The 22231-nt window shown below is 38.3% G+C and overlaps 1 protein-coding gene across 1 annotated transcript; it reads right to left on the bottom strand.

The window, feature by feature from the left end:
- Nucleotides 1-534: 534 nt before the first annotated feature.
- iqch (IQ motif containing H) lies at nt 535-22229 on the bottom strand. The gene is made up of 19 exons (XM_022754613.1): nt 22110-22229; nt 21650-21772; nt 21448-21549; nt 19963-20082; nt 17781-17919; nt 16769-16965; nt 16141-16686; nt 14423-14489; nt 13420-13503; nt 13152-13333; nt 11935-12207; nt 11580-11768; nt 6849-6969; nt 6319-6605; nt 3084-3242; nt 1683-1805; nt 1467-1528; nt 895-1003; nt 535-671 (listed from the first exon to the last, which is right to left on the bottom strand). The coding sequence occupies exons 1-19, from the start codon at nt 22158-22160 to the stop codon at nt 588-590; spliced, it is 3018 nt and encodes a 1005-aa protein (XP_022610334.1). The 5' UTR covers nt 22161-22229; the 3' UTR covers nt 535-587.
- Between the last annotated feature and the right edge of the window lie 2 nt (nt 22230-22231).

Consider the following 22231-nt stretch of genomic DNA (forward strand, 5'->3'; position numbering starts at 1 on the left):
TAGACCACTGCATTTCCAAAAACATTTTATTTTACATTTCCCACTACAAGCTATAATAGAGTAGTAAAGAAATAAATATAGTCAACTTACAAAAGAAGTCCTTCGAAAATCAGATTATAGCCAGCATCAATCACTTTCCCAACTGACCAAAGTAAGGTATGGCCACGGGTTTACAGCGGCAATGTATTATGGAACTTCTCAGCATGTCTAGTATCTATGTAGTATTTATCTATGCACAAAGTCAAGATACTCTACAGTGCAAAATGAAACAGCCTTTTATGCAGTTAAGCATGGACACTTGAACAGACAAGCTGACCCATTCCCTTGTGTGGAATAGTGAATAGTTTACTGTATTTGTTTTCCAGTATTAAGGGACAGTTTATTCAGACTGTTGAAACTAGAAACGAGAAAAAAAGAAAAAGATTCTGACGATGCTTTTCAGGTATTTATTTGGCAATCTGTGTTTGCTCAACATTGATTTATCTCCAGGGTTCACATATTCACAGCGTATTGTGACATTAAAGCTGACAAAGACACGGTGACTTAACTTGGCAAGAACAAGGCAAGCTTATCGGTGAAGCAGCTGTCTAAGCAGCAGGTTTATCCTTCACCGCTCGCAGCTTGTTCTGAACAGTCATCTGCAGTACATCGTCTATGTCCTTGATCAGCTCCTCCAAAAAACAAAAGAAAAAACAGGTGAATTTAAATAACTACTACTACTTTTAATACTACTACTCACAATTACTCCATGTGAGTACAATCTTTCATGCTATTATAATATATTTCTAAAAATTAACTGGTTACACTTTCTTTAGAAAAGGCATTGCTGCTTCACTGAACATGCAAGTTTCATGATATAGATGAGGAGAGATCATTAAGTCATTAACATGGTACCTTGAAATTGGTTTCTCCTTGCATTTTAGAGGATGATATTTCCTGATGAATGACTGACAGATTCCGAGCAAAGGTCACCAGAGCTCCCTGGAGATCCTCAGAGACTGTTCTATTAACAACAGCCCAAACAAACGAGTTTACTAATGATCCCCATGTTGCCAGCTAAGAAACAATCACCTTGTTCATCTGATGGTGGTGGTTAAATGAAACTTTCAGCAGACAACATCTTCAGTCTTTAGGGGGATGAGCACAGCTTGATTTAACTGTTACAGCACTGTGTAAGCTAAAGGATTTGTGTGATAAATATGTTAAATAAGCCTCTGCTTAACAACTTGCAGAGTTTGTAACAACATTTACAAAGACAGAGGTGGCATCTTAATCCTCTGAAAGAATTGTCTTTACTCTCAGTCCGGAGAAGTCTTTTATCCACCCAATCCTCTACTGTTTTCTCATGCGCTGGGTGTATTTGAACATAGAAAACAAACCTTAATGTGCTCAGAACTTTTTCTCCTGGAGATAAAGTTCATCAATAAGAGTATGTATATGAATTTGATGCAATACGAAATACTTACATCATTCCAATGTTGCATCGCTCACTGTTGTCGTAAAGAGCAAAGGTGGTGCCCTGCTTCCTCTGCAAATTAAGAGGCACAAACACACAGTCAAAAGAAGAATGCTCATCATCAAATAGTGTAAAAATAAATCAATGATTCAGTATACTGTTGCAAAAAAGGAACAAGATTTAAGAATGACAAAAACATGAACAGGTTAATTGTGACAGTTTTTACCTTCATGTTAAATCTTATGCCATGAGCCTTGCACATCTTAAAGAACACATTATGGTACAACATGGAAAGGTTAGAGTGAAACAAGCGGCTCCCAATAACTGCATAACGATTAACCACAGGAGGCTGTAAAAAGGTAAGAAAACAAGAAAGAGACACCATGCCATGAATCCGTCTGTTAATCTAAAATCGGACAAAATCCTTTTATGCTCTATTACATTTGGGGCTTAAGTATAAGAGATGGTGGTGTGTGTAAAATGAGTAGAGTAGAGATGGCTGAACCCCATACACATGTCCTTAGGGTCACTGTTGAGTTTGGGGAGTGAGTATGATTAGTGAACATGAGTGTGGGGCACATGTAGTAAACTGTTGAGCCTTTTTTTAATTAACTGCACGGAGGAACAATTAACAAAACACGCCAAAACACAAGATGTGCTCAATTATACAACACCAATCAAAGAAATGACAGTTTCTGAACTGCAAATGTTTGCATTATATTGTAGACAAAAGCAATACAGAATGCACAATAGGCTACTCAGCACACAATACATATCACCGTAATAGAGGGGTTCTGTGTATGTGAGTGTCATAAGTAACGCTAGAGAGGTTGATTACTTAAAAGTGGCAGGGCTCAAGAGGATAAAAATGTTCCTGGTTCTCTGGCACCTTTGGGAGACAAAATGCGCAGGCCTAAGCCCGTGAGCTCAGGAGATAGCCCATAACTCGCTGTGACGGCTGTGTGTTTGCAGTTGTCAAACACAGGACCCTCACACAACAATAAAAGTGTCCAACAGGGATTTAATTGTGTTTGTAATATGCAGGCCCCTAATGATGGCCACTGCTAAAGCCATTAACCACTGCAGTGGCTCAACTGCTGTACTGAAGCACCAGGCCACTAACTAAATGAATGTTTGATAAAATAATACAAGTCGCAGATTAACAAGCGTAAACTCAGGCATACTGCTAATAAAAGAAGCCTATTGTTTAAGGCCTGGCACCAGGTTGATGAGGTGTTCAAGCATGCATACACATGCATAATGAAAATGGTATGAATTATTAATGTGTTGATTATTTAGGCTCATCTATCAAAATGATAATGAATTCAGCACCTAAACACCAATTGAGCTCAGTGCATAATTACAGTATTTAGTTGTATTTAACAAAAATGAGGAGCAAAACTTGATCTAGCTCCAAGATTACATTGGTGCTATAATAATATTCTCTAAAGTATCAGCTTACTTTAGTGGTTTCCTTTTTGTTGACGACAGAAATTAACAACATAATTTCGAGAGAGAAAAAAACACTGCAAACAACTTCAAATATACTATTTAAAATCGAACGTCTGATCTTTAAGAAAAATTTTACATGATCAAAACATTCATCATAAGAAATATAAAATTGTACTTTGGCTGCAGTCTGGTGTTCACAGCATTTTTCTCTGCTTGGCATTGGCACTTCTAAACAGCCTGTGCGGCAATTCAGCGTTCCTTTAGTCATCATCAGAAGCATCTGGGTCATGGCCAGCTGGTCACTGTATGTGAGGTCCAGATCAATAGCCCACACCTGTAAACAAGACATCATGAACTCTGTGTCACAGCAGAGAAAAATAGACACTATAAACTTAATAATTGCAATTTAATCACAAAAATGGAACAAATGGAAAGTATTTCACCCACCAATCCTTATAAAGAGAAGGGTCAGTACCTTTTAATCCTTACAATGTTATCCATGTTGAGAGGCAGGGGAAAGGAAAACACGGTTAATGGTGTGTGCTCGACAGATTTAAGTAATTCAGTTGTGGAGTGACACGTGCACAAAGTAGATTCTTCTCTGCGTACTTGGATTCAGTCTGCCCTGGGCTAGTTTGTTTAGCTCAGGTCTGATGAGAAGCGAAGTTCAGATATGTATGGTAAATGGCGTCATTATAAGTATATTAAGGGGTCAGGTATGGTCGTAGCCTTCTGCTTAAACAGGGCTAATTTTCCCAATAATAACCTAATAGCTATGCCCTCTCTTCAAAAGTGGCAAATAAATCACTAGTGAAGGAGTTGTTAATAACTAAGTGGCAGTCGGCTGCCTCCTTTTGCTGTTCCTATTTGTCAAAGTAAACGCTCCTGCCACTGAATGCAAATCGCTGCCTGTCTCAACCCTGCAGTCTCTGTAACCTGAGCACTTTATCTCCACTAACACATGGACATCTGACTATAAACAGTAATTGTCTTTTATATTTTTTTTGTATTCAATTAAAATATATGGTGAAACATAGGTCATAGCCAAAAAATTATTCTGTTCATTATTGATTAATCTCATAATTATTTTCTCGATTAATCATTTTTTTAAGGAAATGTAAGAAAACACTGAAAAAGGACCCATCACATTTTCCAAAGTGATGAGTGAAGTCCAAAGATATTCAGTTTACAGAGATAAAAGACAAAAAATTGTTGCATATTGCAACATTTGTTTGAAAAATAATCAAAATGATGAATCATTCAGTCATAATTTTTCTTCATGATTAGTTTTTTGTCAATTGAATCATACATTAATAGCTCAAAAGCTCAGTTCAAAACATGTATGTATGTATGTATTTGTAATCTGGACCAGATTTGTAAATTGCAGGAGTAAATATTGTAATTTCAACATTTTTAATAAGCTTTAAAAATGCATACAAGCTACTGTATACAAGAATGCCATAAAAGAGAGTATAATCACATGAAATGTTATGAACTATACACATCAAGACAATCAAAACAACTGCAATCAGTGAACATTCATGATGAGCAACAGTTTAGCACTCAGTCTACTACACTCAGTCAGTAGCTACCACTGGATAGATGCAAGTCTCTATGCATCAGATACCTGGGCCTGAGTGATGGACACACTCCTCCGAGCCATTCACTAGACTCACTAAAAATCATACTCCGATGTCCTATTGTCGCTCTTAACAAAGCAGTGGGAAATGTAAGCCTGGATTGCACCTGTTTTCTATTGCCTTGAATTTTCATTAAAAACCCTGATGCTGCAGCTGGGGCCCCACCATTCCACAATGTGAGGAAAGACTGCAAGGGCAAACATATGTGACCCACTTCTTCCCATCAAATAAAGTAGGCAGCTTTTAGCAACAGGTTTGAATCTAAATTGATGTTTAAATCCAGACAGGTTTGCCCATGTGGCTCTCTTCTGTCTGAGCTGTGTGTGTGGGGAGATGGTTAAGAATCTGTCTTTAATGTTCCTGCCTCTATTGAAGCACACGCTGTTTATAGTCGATTCTTAATTATGCTGTCAGTGAATCACATTCAATTTCAGGTCAACATTGAGACTGAAAATTAATTTTAAGGCTGTCATTATATCATTCTAAACAGTCAAGGAAAAGGGTAGCTTCTGTCCCTATTATATATGTGAAATAGAACATTTTCTGATTTGAGTGTCACAGGTTTGTCCCTGGAAGGAAAATCTTATTCGACTAAATGAAATCCTCAAACGTAAATTTTTTATTTTATTTTTTTAATGTGAAACAAATGTAACACGGTGAACTACATAGTCCAAATGAAGACTGTTCTGCTAACAAGAATATATTTGGCTGGATTTAAAATCTTAAAGTAAACAAAAATGCCAATGTATTAAACAAAAAAAGTTAATTATAAAATATTTAAAGTTTTAAGACACAAATTGTATTGTCTGAACACTGCTTTGCTCTCACTGTGTTAACATCTAATCCATAAGATACTACCCTCTAGTGGCAAATGTGCCTTTAGCTACTGTCTACCTCTTTTTCTTTTATTGGGAATCCATTATGAATGCAAACATTAATAAAGCTTCAACAATGAAGAGGGAAAAAACAAATATTAGAGATTTATTGAAATGTCCTGAATAAAACAAATGGTTTAATTCTATTTGGTGGGCTTTTTATGAAAGAAAAAAATGTGAACACTTTTTGTGCCTTTTTTCATATCCTTTGTAAAACTGTAAAGTTGCTCCAGTGCTTTCTCCACTGTTTTATAGGATTAGTATTTTATTCACTATATTGTAAACAAAGCATTTCATTTTACAGCTCTGGATCAATAGGCAGTCAATGCAGCCACGTGTTAGGAGCCAAGCTTAAACCATCATAAACCAGTCCATTTCCAATATCATAAATCAAAAAGGTTTCAACAAAAAGTAATCCTGACAAATGAGATATGGCTTTGTTTTGCTATAACAACGAGACAAATTTCAGCAGAACACTGCAGGTAACCAGGCAGGGGTTAAACACTGACAGGGCATCCCTGTGAAGCTGCCAAATCACTTTAGAATGACCTATTGTCTGAAAGATAGGTGCCTCTGAATTTCTCGGCATTGTAAGGTTAAAGGGCAAACCTTAAATGGTGGAATCAGTGTATCGACACAATAAGACCTGACAGTTTATTAGATGGCCTTGTCACACATTTGGTCCCTGTGCCCACTGTTTGCCTTGCCTGTTTTCCAGATCCCTGGGGAGCAGTATGGGAGGCACCTATCTGCTTATATGGATCCCTGATCCAACCTAAAAATTGATCTCTTTCACCAATATGGTGAAATAGGGAGCTTTGACACCATGTATTGCAACAGCCCAGGTCATATTTCTCCTGAGCTAAGGCCTTGTTTTGCCCTAGCTGTGTCTCACCTTCTGCTCCATGGTGTTGTGGTTCAAAAAGGTAGCCAGGTCCACAGAGACATAACCTACGATCAGGCGCTGCAGACAGGCCTGGCCCACTCGCATGCCGATGGAGTGCAAGGTCTCTGGGTGTACAGAGGTCTGAGGAACAGTGGAGCCTACAGCTTCCAGCTGACAGGAGCTGTGAAGCTGGTCTCCACAGGACAGCATGGTCACCTCACCCCCAGGCTCCAGCAGCAGATCTATTGTCAGACAGGTGACACTGTCTGAAGGGGGGTAGGCCTCCACCACTCCACCTGGACATACATTGAGTGCAGAGGAACAGTACAAACCACAATATGCTACACATCATACAGCATCTGAAACTCTCCTAACAGCTGTTTATCAACTGACAAATGTAACATAAAAATTATTCAATTTGTCAATTCACATAGGCAACATCTGGGAACTAGGAAGGAAATAGGAAATGATTGTTAGCATATTCAAACAGCTATATTAGTAGGTGAACAGCATTCACTGCCTGACAATAGGTATCTGACCTTGCCTGAGGAAGGTCTTCAGGAAGCAGGCCCAGTTGGGATAGCAGGAGGTTTTAGCAGGCCGGGCGTAACGGGCCAGCCACTCTGGGATTTCATCTAAATATCTGAGCTGTACAGATTCCTGCAGAAAGAAAATGAAGTTGAATACATTGCAAATCTACTGAAAATGAGTTGGTGACAGATCTGAGGACATCATGAATGTTTGTTGATTCAAACACAAGTCAATAATGAATCCTGACTACTTTATTTTGTTCCATTATCAAAGCTTTCTAGGTGTTGACTACATTATTGGAAATGCCCTTGTGTTATGCGGATGACTCCAGTGACGGCTTGTTATCCTTGAGACCTTTGGTGGCTGCTTCAATTTCTGTGCGAGTGTCTGATGGATACTGCGGGAGGGTCTATCTGTGAGTGACAGCCTATTATCAGAAGGCCTCAGGAGTCTAATGGCTTTAACTTACAGCCACAGAGACAGCACCTGCCCTCAATAACAACTCTCTCCACTGGGCAGCTGATGAATACCTAAGCTAACCCCATCTATCTGGGGATCAATCAGGGCTTGACTGGGATCGATATTGCTCTCGTTTCTGTAACTAGGAAATGCCATAATGGTTTCACCACTTAATTACGCTGTTAATTTCAAACTTTTGTTTTAGGTGTCTCTTAAACAGTTTGGCAACTCAAGTACACTCTTTTCCTCTTTCCAATGCTTTTAGGTTTAGCTTTATTGATAGCTATCCAATATATTTTAAGGTACAACCTTTCAGATTTGGTCAGGAATAGAACAACACTGTCTTTGACTTATTTCCATCATTGTCCCTGGTGTTTTCAAGCTTTGAATATTTCAGTTAGCTGCTTATGTTGACTGTATGGTCCAAGTGCTGAGTTTTGTTTTAAACACAGGGTTCAGTATGTAATAATGTCTTTATGTGACTATTAGAGAGGAATTTCATTTGGACATATACAATAAAATATGTGAAAACGGTCTGAGAGTTGACTAAAGTCTGAATGGAAATAATATCTTTGTTCTTTCATGGTTCCATCCAGAGCCTTACTTTGTATGAGTATATGCTGTCTGGCTTCACTGGAGACAGGACTGGAGATTATGCTGTTGATATTCCAGTCATGTAACAGCCATCATCATATTCAAGTACTGAAAGAGGCGAGGTCAAATGCTACACAGTGATTCCCCCTATACAAACCATAAAGCACACAATGGTGCGGCAAAAAGTGTAAGGGAACGGTTGTCATTTTCAACGGCAGAGCAAGCTCACCCCAGGACTTTGCCTATGCAGTTCACAGAAACAGCAGGACAGGAAGAAAAGAAAGAGAGGTATTTTGCAATAAATTATTTGGACTTAAACTGCGTACAGTACCCTGTGATAGGATTCAAGCTTTACTTTGTGTCCACATAAAGCCAAGCAATCTGGTCATAAATAAAATAGATGTTGCCCTGCCTCTGTGATTGCCATTTCATCTCTCCATTACATAGTGAAACAACTGAGAAACTACAGTAAATCTTGAGAATAGAATGATATAATCTGACTAGTCATACGTTTTGTATGAAGATTCCTTTTCTGTGACACTGACCCACCAAAGATTCAACCTCAATTCTACTACAGTTCAAGCCTAATTACATGCATAATATTAAATAAAACATTAAGCTGTCACATTACTCTCATCCCTGGTTTAATTTAACATCTTAGAATAGAGGCAGCAGCATTTCTTCTCTTTAAAAACTGCACAAAAAGCATTTATGACCTTCAATAAAATGAAAGGAACCCCATAACAAACACACTAAAAAGTGCACAACAAAAAAGTGTGAAAACTCTTATGAAGCTAAATTCTGTTTAACTGTGTTAAGGTGTAACATTATATATTTAAACTCCTCCATGCACAGACTGCACAATATTTATACAGAAAACATCTGTATAAAATGTCCCTCTACCTCTTCAGTGGTAGTGATTATCAAATGACCCATTTCGTTGACAAACTTAACCTAAATAAGGTGTTGCTCAAGATTTGTTTGTACACAGCATGACAAAAAGAAATACTCCATCTGTTGACGCTATTAGGTGTAATTTTTACCCTCTTGTGCCTAATGATCCATATGCAAGCTGTGTGAGCGCTTAAGTGTGTGTATGGCCCCCTTCAGGCGTTGCATGGGTGCAGATCTACATGTCTTTAACCTCTCTCCGTGTAAATGCTAAAAGAGGCCTGGGGGCTGAAACATTGTGCTGGAGGCTGTGGGCCTCGCAATATTTAGAGAAGCACTGAGACCTCTGTGGAAGATCCTATAGTGTGGATGTGATCCTCCTTCTTTCACCCTTTTAGGCTTTCTTTTGCATCGCCAGAAGGGATCTGATTGTTGGTATTATTCTGAAAGACCACATGGTACTCTTGTGAGTCAGGCTTCTTCATGCTGAGTCCTTCAGAAGAAGCAATAATTCAAAAAATATGCACTCAGTCTGTGTAGGCTAAGGCCAAGTATATATATACTCTACTCCACTCTCAGGGTGTGGGATATCCCATTGAATTGTTAAACATATTTGTATAATATACACTTTAATCATCACTTATTTGTTATTTTTTGGTAAACAATAATCTTGGTGAATAACTATTAAATTATGAATTAATATTTAAAATGCTTCATTTGATAATTTGTACTTCATTAATAATTAATTAATTTGCTACTATTTCCATAAACATAGCTTTACACATCTATTAACCGAATGCTTAAATGCATGCAAATATTCAGCATTGTGAGTATCTATCCTATTCACTAGCTGTCATGGCTATTGCAATTAGGTCCACTTCTTTTCAGCAAGTGCTACATTAATGAGGGTTATATCTCAAAATATACTGCCATGTTTAAACATCCATCTACAGTTTCTGCTGTGAGGAGATGACAGCGAGGAGATACTCTGATATAAAATATTCATATGTTTGAATCTAATCACCAACATTGCCCTGTAATCTTTCAGCATATAGAGCCAAATTGCTATCTTCAATATAAACTAGTACAACAGCAGAAGGACAATGTAATACATTTAAAGGGTTAATTCATTTTAGGGGAAAACAATGTCATAACAAAAAATCATGCAATGAGGAGCACAGGATGTGGGCTTTGCTTTGATTAAAAGAGCAAGGTGTAGAATAAAGGCCAGTTAAAGTGTTGTGTCCATATGGCCCAGAAGCCCTGAGGCTGTCGGCCTACACTGGGGGCCTCGGCACTCTTCCCTCTCCATGGGACCCCAGCTGGTGAAACAAACCCCATTTACTTTCCTGTGCTGCCTCAGCCACCATTATGGACCTTGGCTGTGGCTCAGCCACTCTCTGCCATAATTAACAGCACCGATGCCACAACAATTACAGCCCCGCATCACACATACACTGTGAATCAAAGAACAAGCTAATAGGAACAAAACAGAGTGAGCCATAAGAAGCTTGAGATGACTGCTGTTCTTTCAAATGGAATAAAAAGTAAAATCGTTGTGCTCCAAGCCCACAATCATTAGCCTGTAATTAGTCTACACAAAGCTCCGAGTTAAATGGCAAAATACGGTAATTAACACATGACAGAAAATCAAAGGCTACTATGTAAGCATATGAGAAATACTAGCCAGGGGCTCAGAAGCTGTGTACAGATTGCATCTGTACTAAATGAGTGGTTTACCAACGATTAAGTACATTTTATTTGTTTTGAACTGGTTTAAGATTAAATCTGAATTTATTTTTTGAGGAAAAAGCAAATATTGATATTTTATAGAATAATTACAATGTAACATGTTTAACCCTACACACAGTATTTGGACAATTATGTTAAATTTACAAATAGCTTAGACCCATCCAGTGAGTGTTATGGACAAAGACAGACAGGTCAATGCTGTAATGCTAGAACAGCAGATCAAAGTATCAACTTCAGCTACAATTAAGTGTTTAGTGTCATTTGTAATATAATTGAAATCAGCTGTAAATCTGTCTGACATTAATCTGCAAAAAAGTTTTAGAAAAATATATACACAAGAAATGCTCTGTTGACCATGTCTGTAATGTGATTTAATTGTCAGTGCCAGGTGAGTTAGGGCATTATCACAATTGGACAGGCTTTGTTCCCCTCCAACACATCGACACTAGTTGATATGTGTCCCCCTGAGAATGGATAATGGCTGTGTGTATAAACAGATATTTTATGTATTGATTTAGTGTTCTGTGGCTCTGGGGACAATGCTCAAAATACTGTTCTTTCGAGACCAGCATTGTGACTATTACGTTAAGACATCCTACTCTAAGCTAAATGATTGCATCTGTCTGACCCCACTGTGACCCATGCTTTTGTTCATTCAGTGACAGAAGTGAATCTGACTCCTTTTTTTCAGCTATCTTAATATCTAGCTGTTACTGTAATGTTATCTGTTAAGTATCCAGTTGTTACCATGTTAACTTTAAATGGCCGTTTTATTATCACACTCATTGGTATGAGTGTGATAATAATAGCAATAAACTTTATTTGTATTGCACTTTTATAAAATGAGCGAGTCATAAAGACATAATAGTAAAAACCATCAATTATGGGAGATGTAATAAGGGAAATAAAAAATACAAACCTAAAATTTAAGCTAATTCAATGAAATATTGTATAAAAATAAGTTTATTAAATGTCCTTTAAGAAGTGGTCCTATAGTTTATGGCAGGGAGGGAATGACATCATTCACAACATCAAATCTTTACCTGAATCCATTTTGTTTTCCATAGCTCAGGACCACAACGATGGTATTCCTGCAGGGCCCAGTTATAGCAGCTAAGATGGCATACATCACAGTATGCTGTACCACGGCCACTGTGTTCAGAGTCTACCTTGAAGAACCAGCGCTGTACGTCAAAGTTTTGGGTCATAAGCTCAGCCAGTGTTTCATGAAGCTAAAACAAAAAAGAGACATTTGAATTACAAACTAAATAATATCATTAACTACAAATAAAAGTTAAGATGAAAATGAAAAAGGGTTCCTCCGTGTTATCATTTACTGATGAAGCACCTCAGGTTGTAATGGAATCTGTCTATGCATTTGTGTTTTTGATCTCTGACCTGATTTAGTGAGTAGATGTCTCCTTGACCAGGGGGTACGTCAACTTCTGCCCCAGTGAAGATCCTCCGTCCTCCAGACTTGGTGCTGTAGAGCTGTGCAATAGCAGGTTCTGGCCCTAGGATTGGCACTCCCAGCTCATCAGCTACTGCCAGGTCATCCACATGGGCCACTCCACCCACAATATAGGCTTGCTTCCCCTGGATCAGGTTCCTGATGCGCTTCAGGGTGTGTGGACTGTACTTTAGGAGGGTAGACAGGCACATGCTACGAGTCTGGAAGAAAAGAGGGGAGAAAGATTACTACTGGAGCTTAGAGTTCTCAGTGTCTCTTCCAAGGGTTGTTTTTTGACCTGATTTATCACTGTGTACACACAATAGATCTATTATTGTAATAGCTAGCAGGGTTTTGACCTCTCCTGTATTCCAGCAGGTTGAATTGATAAAAGCTGCCTGTGGGAAGCCTCCCCTATCCTTCACATCTTTAATGTGTGCTAGCAATGAGCTCCTTGGGAATACAACTAATTACTTCACATCTGTATTTATTTGATCCACATGGAATTATCCCTTCTGTCACTGGCAGAATGCGCTGCCAGCCGTGGGTAGCAGTGATTCATCTCAGCAACACGTCTGGCACAGTTTAACAACAAAACAGCAGGAAAATCAATAGAAAGAGATGAAGAAGACCATGTCATGTTGCACATTCAACCTAGTGCAAACAGATGTAAAAAGGTGAATAGAATGGTTGGATGTAAAACGAAAATATAACAACACCTTGATTTTATTGTATTGAGGTAATTAAAATAGTTCAGAATTTATAAAAATGCAGCAGTTACATGGAATGGGTGGTTAATTAAACCAACTAATATGGAATTTAATTATTTACTCAGCACTAGCTAGAGACCATGAAATAAATGTATTTTAATTAAGTATAACATAATGTAGCTCTAGTGTGTTTACTCTGAAACAACACAGATGTTTAATTTCAGAAGTAGTAAAAGGTAATGAAAAATATTAACAGAGTGTAACTCTCACAGGACAGGTCTATAGTAACAATCTCCTCTAGTACCCTCTAGAGGAGAATTCACAAACTACAGATCCTTGCAGCATCTCTACAGCACAATATAACTGATTTCTCTACAGAAATTTCCTGCTGAAAATATCCATTATCAGGCTTTTTCTTTAGAGTTGCACACAAAATGTGAATGTGATGACCTTACCGCGAAATGATGTACAGCCTCAGGTACAAGGATGACAAAGCGTCTGACACAGGATGAGACCTCAGTAGTTCCAGTCTCAGCCCCGTCTGTGGCTCCATCACACTTCAGGAGGCTGGTGTAATAGTGCAAGATTCCCTCCCCCAGATGCTGGGAGCATATGTAAATCACTTCCACATTTTCATCTGAAAATATACAAAGCGGACTTCACAAATTACATGTTTACAGTGAACCAAACGGAGACAGTGGTGAGGCTATGAAAAGCTCTTACCTCTAATATCACACAGCCTGTTTATTTGGATGTTCTGTAAGATATCGAATCCCCTCAAGTTCAGTCGCTGGCTCTCAGAGTATCCTGTAAGAACAAGGTCTTAAACACTTGCACAAGACATAGAAAGAGAGATTCATATCTTCTATAATTGGCTTGATTCAAAATTTGTAGCTCTGGACAAATACCCTCATATGTGTGTGCTACTAGATTTGGGGGTGGGGTAGTTAAGTCTAATCACAAAGTAGTGCAATTCGATGATTAATTTAGCTTAATAACTAGCAGGTGCAGTGTCTGTTGTGTGCTGGGAGTCCTGTTGCACCATGTCCAGCCACCGCTGAGCTACATCCAGTGATACCTCCAGGATTTTACTCTATGTCTGTCTGGATTTCTGCCTGAGAGAGAATCCTCAACTGAATCAAGGTAATTAAATGATTGGATTCATGCTAATTAACAACAATGGGGTTCAACTTTCTAATTATCCTTGCTCACACAGCACTCTCTGTAGCCACCCCAAGTGCAAATAAAGCATTCCATCTGCTAGTAATTAGGCTTAATAATTTTAGACAATCGCTCAATGATTTACAATGCACATGCCTGATTACAGTCTAAATGTGAATGCCATGGTGAAATTAGAACGAGAACGGATCATAGCTTGCACTCTGTGTCTTGTGCAAAAACATAGCAGCTTCTTCCGCTTTTGTGTGTGTGTGTGTTTTTGTTTTTGCCAAGCAGTAAAATAAGACCTTTGTGCCTCTTACAAATATTCAACATAATGGCTTTTCATTTGCTTAATCTGCAAATTAAATGGCGATTGAGACTAAATTGTTCAGTTCCCTGGCATGGGGACTGTCATCATCCTGTGAGTGCTTTCCTGCAGAGAGTCATTTGAACGAGACAGAGTGCCTCCACCAGGGCCACAGACTGGGGCAGTAGAGTGGCGAGACATGGGACAACTGCTGCTAGATCAGATGTGTGTGTGTGTGCAGCAGGCAGAGAAAGCTACCTAATGAAGGGATGTGGATAATGGTCCTCTTGGAGGACTGGATGTGTTTCCAGTTGGCTGCCAGATGCTGGGGATGGAGAAAAGGAGTGATCAGAGAGGGGACTGCCTGAGCGTGTACACACACATGCACACGCACACGCACACGCACACACACACACACACACACACACACACACACACAAATCATCACATCACTGCATAGCTAAAACGCATCAAGCCAATCTCTCTCTGGGCTAACAGAAGCAAACCAAGCATAAAATACCACCTTAATTAAATTAAGCGTTTACTTTAGAAACATCTTCTCACAATTAATTCAATAGGCAAGGTACATGATGCTACTGCCAGGGGAAGATTAGCAGGCTTAATTAACAGGGTATGAATGTTTATAGAGTGAGAACATACATTTAGTGCATGTATACACACACGGGGATGTTAAAACTAAATGAACTTGTAGACACTAATTAATATTGTGTCAGTGCTCTAAAACATGTTCAGCCCAGATGACAGCACAGACACGACATCTACACTGAATGAGACAAAATTTATAGAGCATTATTCACCTAGAAAAATGTGCTGTAATATTGCTCTCATAGAGCTCTGAGGAGCTAAGTAGAAACAAAATTCTATTCCTTGAAATTAAGATTTTTAAGGTTCTGCTATGGCGGGAAGACGTTAAAACTGTTTGGACATGTTAGGTATAGAAGTTGTGATATCCAGGAAAAAAAACAGTAATGTAGTAAATTTGCCTTCACTGTTTAACAAGGCATAAACCCCAAGAAAATGTCAAATCTAGAATTTAATTTTCTACGCCATTTAAAGCAACATCAAACTGAATTAAATGAACGATACGGTTTATATCTTATCAATACCCCACTAAAACCAACAGCTCCACATGCCCCACTGTACTACAATCTTTACATTATGCTGCTGTATTTACAATAATTGCAGTTGCAAAACAAGAATTTTCCTTTATAGTCAGTTTTCATTTTAAAATCTAATATCACCACAACACATTTTTAACATTAAATATTCAAACTAGCTATAATATTTATATATGTCATTATATACAGTATCAAGTTGCTGTTACATGTACTTTAATAGGCCACCACAATAAATTGGGTATCAGTTTTGACCTTGATCTCTAGCCCTCATAATCACTGTTTATACATTTGTCATCTTTTATTATCCATGTGGCTGCAGTTTTACTTTGTTCATCTGTCTCTCTCCATCTTTCTGCTACTCTGTTAATCTCAAACTGGAAATACTATATAAACACATTTTAGCTAAAGCTAAAGACAATGATTAATGACACAGCATGCATATTGACATGGCATTGCCACTCTTCTGTCCCTTTTTTTAAAGTCATAAAACAATGATGTTTGTGACTGAATGGGAAATATAACTTTACAGTAACAAGCTGAAATGTAGACACATAATAATTTTCTTTTTACCCTAAACTATATATTTTTTTTAACAATAAATAAAGAAAATAAAGATTATGCAGATGGCTTCATTTTGATTAAAAAAACATCTGATGGAATCTTGTACATCCAAATTTAGGATTTGTCATATGTAATTTAATTTAAAAGTCATGAATAAATCGCTGACTCTGAAATTGAGAAAAAGAGAAAGAAAGACAAGCTTTGAAAAGAAGAGGGAGCAATATTAAGTAAGAGAGAGATAGAGAGAAAGCAGCATTTGGATATAAGCAACATCACCTGGGCTCTGCTGCGGTAATTCTCCAGCTGTCTAAACCGCCGGGCCTGCAGGGCCTTCCTGACACGACGCATCTGAGTGTGCATCAACCATGATATGGTGATGGTCCCTGCCGCCCACTTGCGCCGGCAGTGGCGCAGGTAGGCTGTCCGGGCTACATAGCGCCTCCAGCAGGACTGGATGTGGATGGCAGCCGCCTCAATGCCTCCTTCTCCCTTGTAGCGCTGACCTGGGCGTAAGACCAGACCCTGTACCTCCTCCCAGTTTTCAAGCACTGAGAGGAGGTCGATCACTGGAAGTGCCTTTCTCCAACCATTTTCCCATCCATGAGCAAACTCCACTAGCCGTTCCCCACTCACTTTGGCTAGAGGCACCGCAAAATCCCTGAGCAGCTTTTCTAGGGCCTCCAGAGCATATACCACACTGCTCCAGCACAAGCTAAAGCTCTGCTTAAAGTGACAGAAATCAGCTGCCAATGGGTTGATCCTTCCCTTTGTGATGGTAAAGGCATATTTACTGGTGTTTACAGGAACTGGCACAGGTAGGTTCTATAGAACACAGTGAAACTAGTGAGATGCAACCGAGACTTTGAATAAACAGTTAAAAGAATTAAAATATCATTGTTTGTACCTGAGGCCTTTTAGGGATAAAATCGTTGGTGCCTTGCATCAAACTCCCGTGGTCCATGCTCTTGGAGGTTGTGGAGGGAGGCGGTGTCTTGGTGGTCCAGAGTGGTGTGCATTTGGTGCCTGTTTTTTTGCAGGTGGATCCAGGTTCTGTTTTCCATTTCAACTGCTTATGACACCTGGACTTCAAGCCTATCACACCTAAAGTCAAAAACAGACAGGCTCAACTATCAGTGCTCTATCAGTGATTAATCACTAGCAACGATCATCATATCAATAGCTGTCCCTGCTACAACACAGTCAATAAGAGGTTAAAACCAAAAGATAATCAAGACAATGAAAGAAAAGGCAAAAGAGCAAAACTGAAGAGAGATTGCATAATTGCTATTGTTTTAGCAATAAGCACTCGCAAAATACTGGATGTGTAGGTTCAACAGTGGCGGGACTTAAGTTATCAGGTTTCTAGCTTCCAAGTATTTCCAAGGGCAGAGCTTTTCTTCCTGTTTACCAAAACATTAAAGACCATGTCTGCCAGTCAACAATATCATATAAATTTTTCAGTTGAACACATTTTGAAATATTTATCCAAAATATATCCTAAGACATAAAATCAAGTAAAATGTATTATCTTCTATAAAGTCTTTGGAGAGGCACTCACCTATCTTAGAAGAATATGAATCCTCTCTGGGGTGAAGAGAAGCAGCCTTGTGCTGGATCGACAGATGAAGCAAACCTGTATCTGGCACTGAAGGACATAACATCTTCAAAAAAAAAACATCTTTCAAGACATTGTATGTGCCCTTGTTCATAAAAATTTCAGGATAGGTAAGCTAAAAACTTTTTTTTAATAAATCTAATGTAAAAAGATACATTACAATTTGTTTGCCATTGAATATAAAGTGGTGGTCTGATTAAAGTGATACAAACAACAAGCTACCACACACAATCACTGAGCATTTGTCTGGAGTGTGCCAGAGATCAGGGACTAGTGATGAGAAGGTGAAATGTTTGTTTACCTGTCCCTGTGTCTGTCCTCGTGTCTGTCCCCGTGTCTGTCCCTGTGTCCTCTTCAGGTATTGCCAGGCTGTGACGACCCTTTGGTCCAAAGGCTTGAAATCTCACAGTAGGGCCAGTGATAATTCTGTGACGTTTTGCCTGAATCAAACATGTTAACAAGATCAGAGGTTATCCATCTGATATACATAAAATCAGAGGCCTGATACATGATTACAAACAATATATTCCAAACAATATATTTTCTAAATTCATTAAGAATTATAAGAGCTGTTGTACAATGTCCTGTTAAACCACTTCCTGTAGCAATTATTCACAAAGTAGCCAAATCTAAAGACACATCTTAAAATATTACAACTCAGAGCAAATCTGTTCTGGTAACTTATACATTTTAATGCACACTAGTGTCATAATTTTAAAATTGAAAGTAGATTTAATGGCCTAATTTAAGATAACCAGGAAGATGCATTTGGAGTAAACTCAACTTTTCATGGCTATATTCAAATGTCTCATTACTCATAAAACACAAAGTTTGTGCTGTTGATCCTCCAGACTTGTCACCTAATGTCCTTTCCTTTGTTCTCCTCAGACCACTGAGCTCTCTGACAGACCACAGGTAGTAGCCAGGTGTTGGGAGAATCTCCCCTCAAAGGCACACATCTGTTTCACATCGTGTTGGGAAAAGGTCGCAACTTTTGTAAAATTGCTAAAATGCAGAAGCTTATTCCCTGGCACGGGTACGGAGTGGAGAAGAGCTGGCCTGAGTTGCAAGAGGAGGCAGCAGGCAGAGAGCCAGTGGTTAGCAGTTGGGGAAGCTACGGCTGTCTTATTGGCATGCTGGACCAGGTACCCACTTCTGTCCTGAGACAGCTGTAAACCAGTAGCCCATAGCACAGCAATCAGGCGCCTGTTTCTTTAGAAGAATGCTGATGTGCTGCAATCTGCTGCTTTCCGCTTTCTGCAGCCAGTTCTTCCATCTCTTCTATATCAGAGTGACAGTCTTGGCCTCAATTTCTCATGTCACGTATAGATTCCCAAAAACATATTGGAAAAGAAAGTGTGTAAAATATATCTAAAACTAATGCCGACCTTTGCAAAGATTAATTTGTTTTCTGTGACAAGTGTTGGCTGTCATCACTAATCCAAGTGACCTTTATGTCACCATTCCTCTGAGGATGAGACTTGAGGAATCTTTTGATGCAAACCTGTACCATCAGTCTTCACTCAGCATAAACTGTCTATTCTGGGGATTAAGGGAGACAGTATCAAGGAAAGGAACAATGATATCCAATTCATCTTAGCAGTAGCAGAACCTCATGTAATACTTAATCAAATCTTTCCTGAGGCATGTGCTTTATGTTAAAATTAATATCAACAAAGACTCAGGACACAGGAATCAATTTCTCACTGCACAAAGCAAATAACTGGAGGACATTATTCTGATTCTAGTTTAAGACTTCATGCACTGATTGGTGTCTTTTCCAGCAGTAAGACTTAAGTGTGATGAGAAAATCTGCTCCATAACTAAGAAAGCCAATACAACAGATGTAGCCTGTTTCCTCAACAAATAAGCTCAAATTCTCCTGGGTGTTTAGTTTGAGAAAGCCACAGTTAAATGATCTGTCATTCACTCCATGATTGTCATGCAGACTACTCAATCCGACAACAAATTGCAGTACATGATAATGGGAGAAAAAATCCACTTTAACTTCAGTTAAATGATTGGCTCGAGTCAAGTAGCATTTTTAAAGTTGGATTGCAGGACTTTAAAATATAAATGAACGTCCATTACATTCAAGCCCTTGCTGAATGAGTTCACACAATGCTGATTAAGCCAATCAGTGCCAGGTAAACCTATCTGTTTTCTGCAGTATCATGATACAGATGGCCCAAAACCCATGCTGTATTTTGGAAGTACTTTTATACATTTTATTTAATCCTTTATTTAAACAGGTAGTCTCACTGAGATCATGGTCTCTTTTTCAAGAGAGACCTGTGTAAAAGAATAAACATATAAAGCTTTACTATAGACAGACACACAGAAAATGAACTGCTATCTGCAATACTTAATCTAAGGTTGATGTAATTTCTATAGAAAGCATGAATGGCATAAAAAATGAATGCTCCCAATTTACAAGTTTTACAAAAACTAAATGAACCTACATTTCTGGTCAGATTACTCACTGCATTTGTGCTCCTCTTGTGGACATCAGGCAGTGATATTCCACATTTCTGGTACAAAATGGCTCTGTTATTTGGGTGAGCAGGATTACACAGCAAACGCATCACTACTGGTGACTTGTGCTGAATGAGACAGATCAACAAGATCAGTCATCAACAAGATGTACTGTAGAAACAGAATTGTATATAATCACCTAGTTGACAGATCATTAGGTATAACTTGCCTTGCTAAAATTAATACAGTCTATTACAACAGTCCTGCAGTGAAACCTACCTCCACAAAGGTTATAATGTTCAGTTTTTGATGTTGCTGATTGAACTGTATGATAATTTTGGAGGATGTAGTCTATGGTACTGTTGAACTATATTGCATTATACAGAGAAGTGGTACTGTTATTTAGTCCACCCTCATTGGTGTGAATGGAGTGGACAAAATAATAAAAGACCAGTTTGTATAACACAGTACAATTCAACAACATGACAAATTGCAGCATCCAAAATGATCAGAAAGTAGAACCAACACCTCTGTCAAATAGTTACAATAAAAACTGCTCATGGAGCTTCAAGTGTGCAGTTTTTATGATGTAGAATTTATTTAAGGACTGTTTGTTGTGCCTAATAAACTGACAACTGATACGTGTACCTAATAAAATGAGTGTATCTCTGCTAAGCAGTGTTAATGTGTTTTCATTTTTTTCGCGTGCTGCTCTATCACACCTTTTCTACTTTTGTTTGTCTTGTCTTATTTGTCTTCTTTGTGATTTTGTGTTTCTATGTGATCTGACCATTGTTAAGAGATCATTTTTCTTCATGAACATGATCAATACATTATCAAACACCACACACCAAGGAATTAACACTACATTAACTGTAGAATAAACATACTTTGTAGCTTAACCCTGAAATATAAAATAAAACAAACAAGTGTACTAAGAATAAAAATACAAATAAAAAAAAATTAAATTAAATAATCGTAAGAAAATAAAAAGGAGGTGACTAGAGTTCTGGCATTGAACAGATTAATGGTGATCACCTTTCAGCAAACCTGTCTGTTCTAAACTATAATCTGGCTGTAATTTTCTCCATGAAAAAGACCTTTCTTATGCTATCTCTCTTGCATTATTGTGAGGGGCTGTGGCTTCAACTAGTGTCTTGCCTGTTTTAACATGTTATACCACTGAATAGTCGAATTTCTTTTCTTACCTACCTACAGAGTATTCAATTCTGAAGATGAATAGTAAACTACCTTTTCCCTAGGTGAAGCCCCTGGAAGGTCTTCCCTTTGTGGACGCACATCTGGGAAACTCTCCAGAGCAGGTTTCCTGTGTAAAGTCTTTGTTTCAGGCTCACAATATCCATCACCAGACAGTATGCAGTTCTAAACATATTTCTACCATATTTCCACAAGTTCTACCTGTGAACCAGTTAAGGAAAGTTTCCCCACTGCAGGTGGTTATTCAGTAAAAACACATGTAAGCTTCTTCATACGTACCATTTGGGAATCTGCACAGTCTTTTTTTGTAAGTCTTCAATGTTTGGAAGAACCAGCAGCTGCTCAGTCACTGTTTTCAGATAATCCTCAGCATGTTTCTATTTACAATTTAAGAACATAGAAAGGGTCAGCCACCTCTGTCTGATGTCTATTTATTTTCATTGTTATCATTGCTTATTCTGCATCAAACATCCTTACCCTGATGTTGCTCTCTGTCTTGCAAATGGCGTTGCCCAGGGCTTGAATGTCCAGTGTTTTGCCCAGCTCACCGACAGCAATTGTCTCAAGACTACATTTGAGTTGTCTCAAATCCTCTTGAACCTGTAATATACAGTTCTGTGATGTACTGTGGATAACTCCTAAAATCAGCCAACAACCGTAACTTTTAGCTTAATATTTGTTCTGTATATTGGTAATTTAACTAAATTTTGCTAAATTTTGCTAAATTTCTAGAGTCTAGAGGCTTAAAAATAAAGAGAGATGTTAACAATTTATATAAAATTTAACCATTTTCTTTAATTAATTAAGCACTGTGGTCATAATTTACCGAACATCATCTTGAGCAAACAAAAAAAAAACTAGCTAGTCAGAATAATTAGCAAGCGTCAAGTATTATGTCGGAAAGTTAGAATTGTTGGCTGAAGTTAGACAACATTACCTTAACTAACACTTCTCCCAACTTATCTTCGTTTTTACGCGTGTCGGACATTTTCGCATATTGGGTTTAATAATATTACTTCAACATGTGCCAATACATCATGATAACGAATTACTGTTACC

The sequence above is a fragment of the Seriola dumerili genome, unplaced genomic scaffold (genome assembly GCF_002260705.1).
Source record: "Seriola dumerili isolate Sdu_G_001 unplaced genomic scaffold, Sdu_1.0 BDQW01000219.1, whole genome shotgun sequence".
In the NCBI taxonomy this organism is placed as follows: Eukaryota; Metazoa; Chordata; class Actinopteri; order Carangiformes; family Carangidae; genus Seriola; species Seriola dumerili.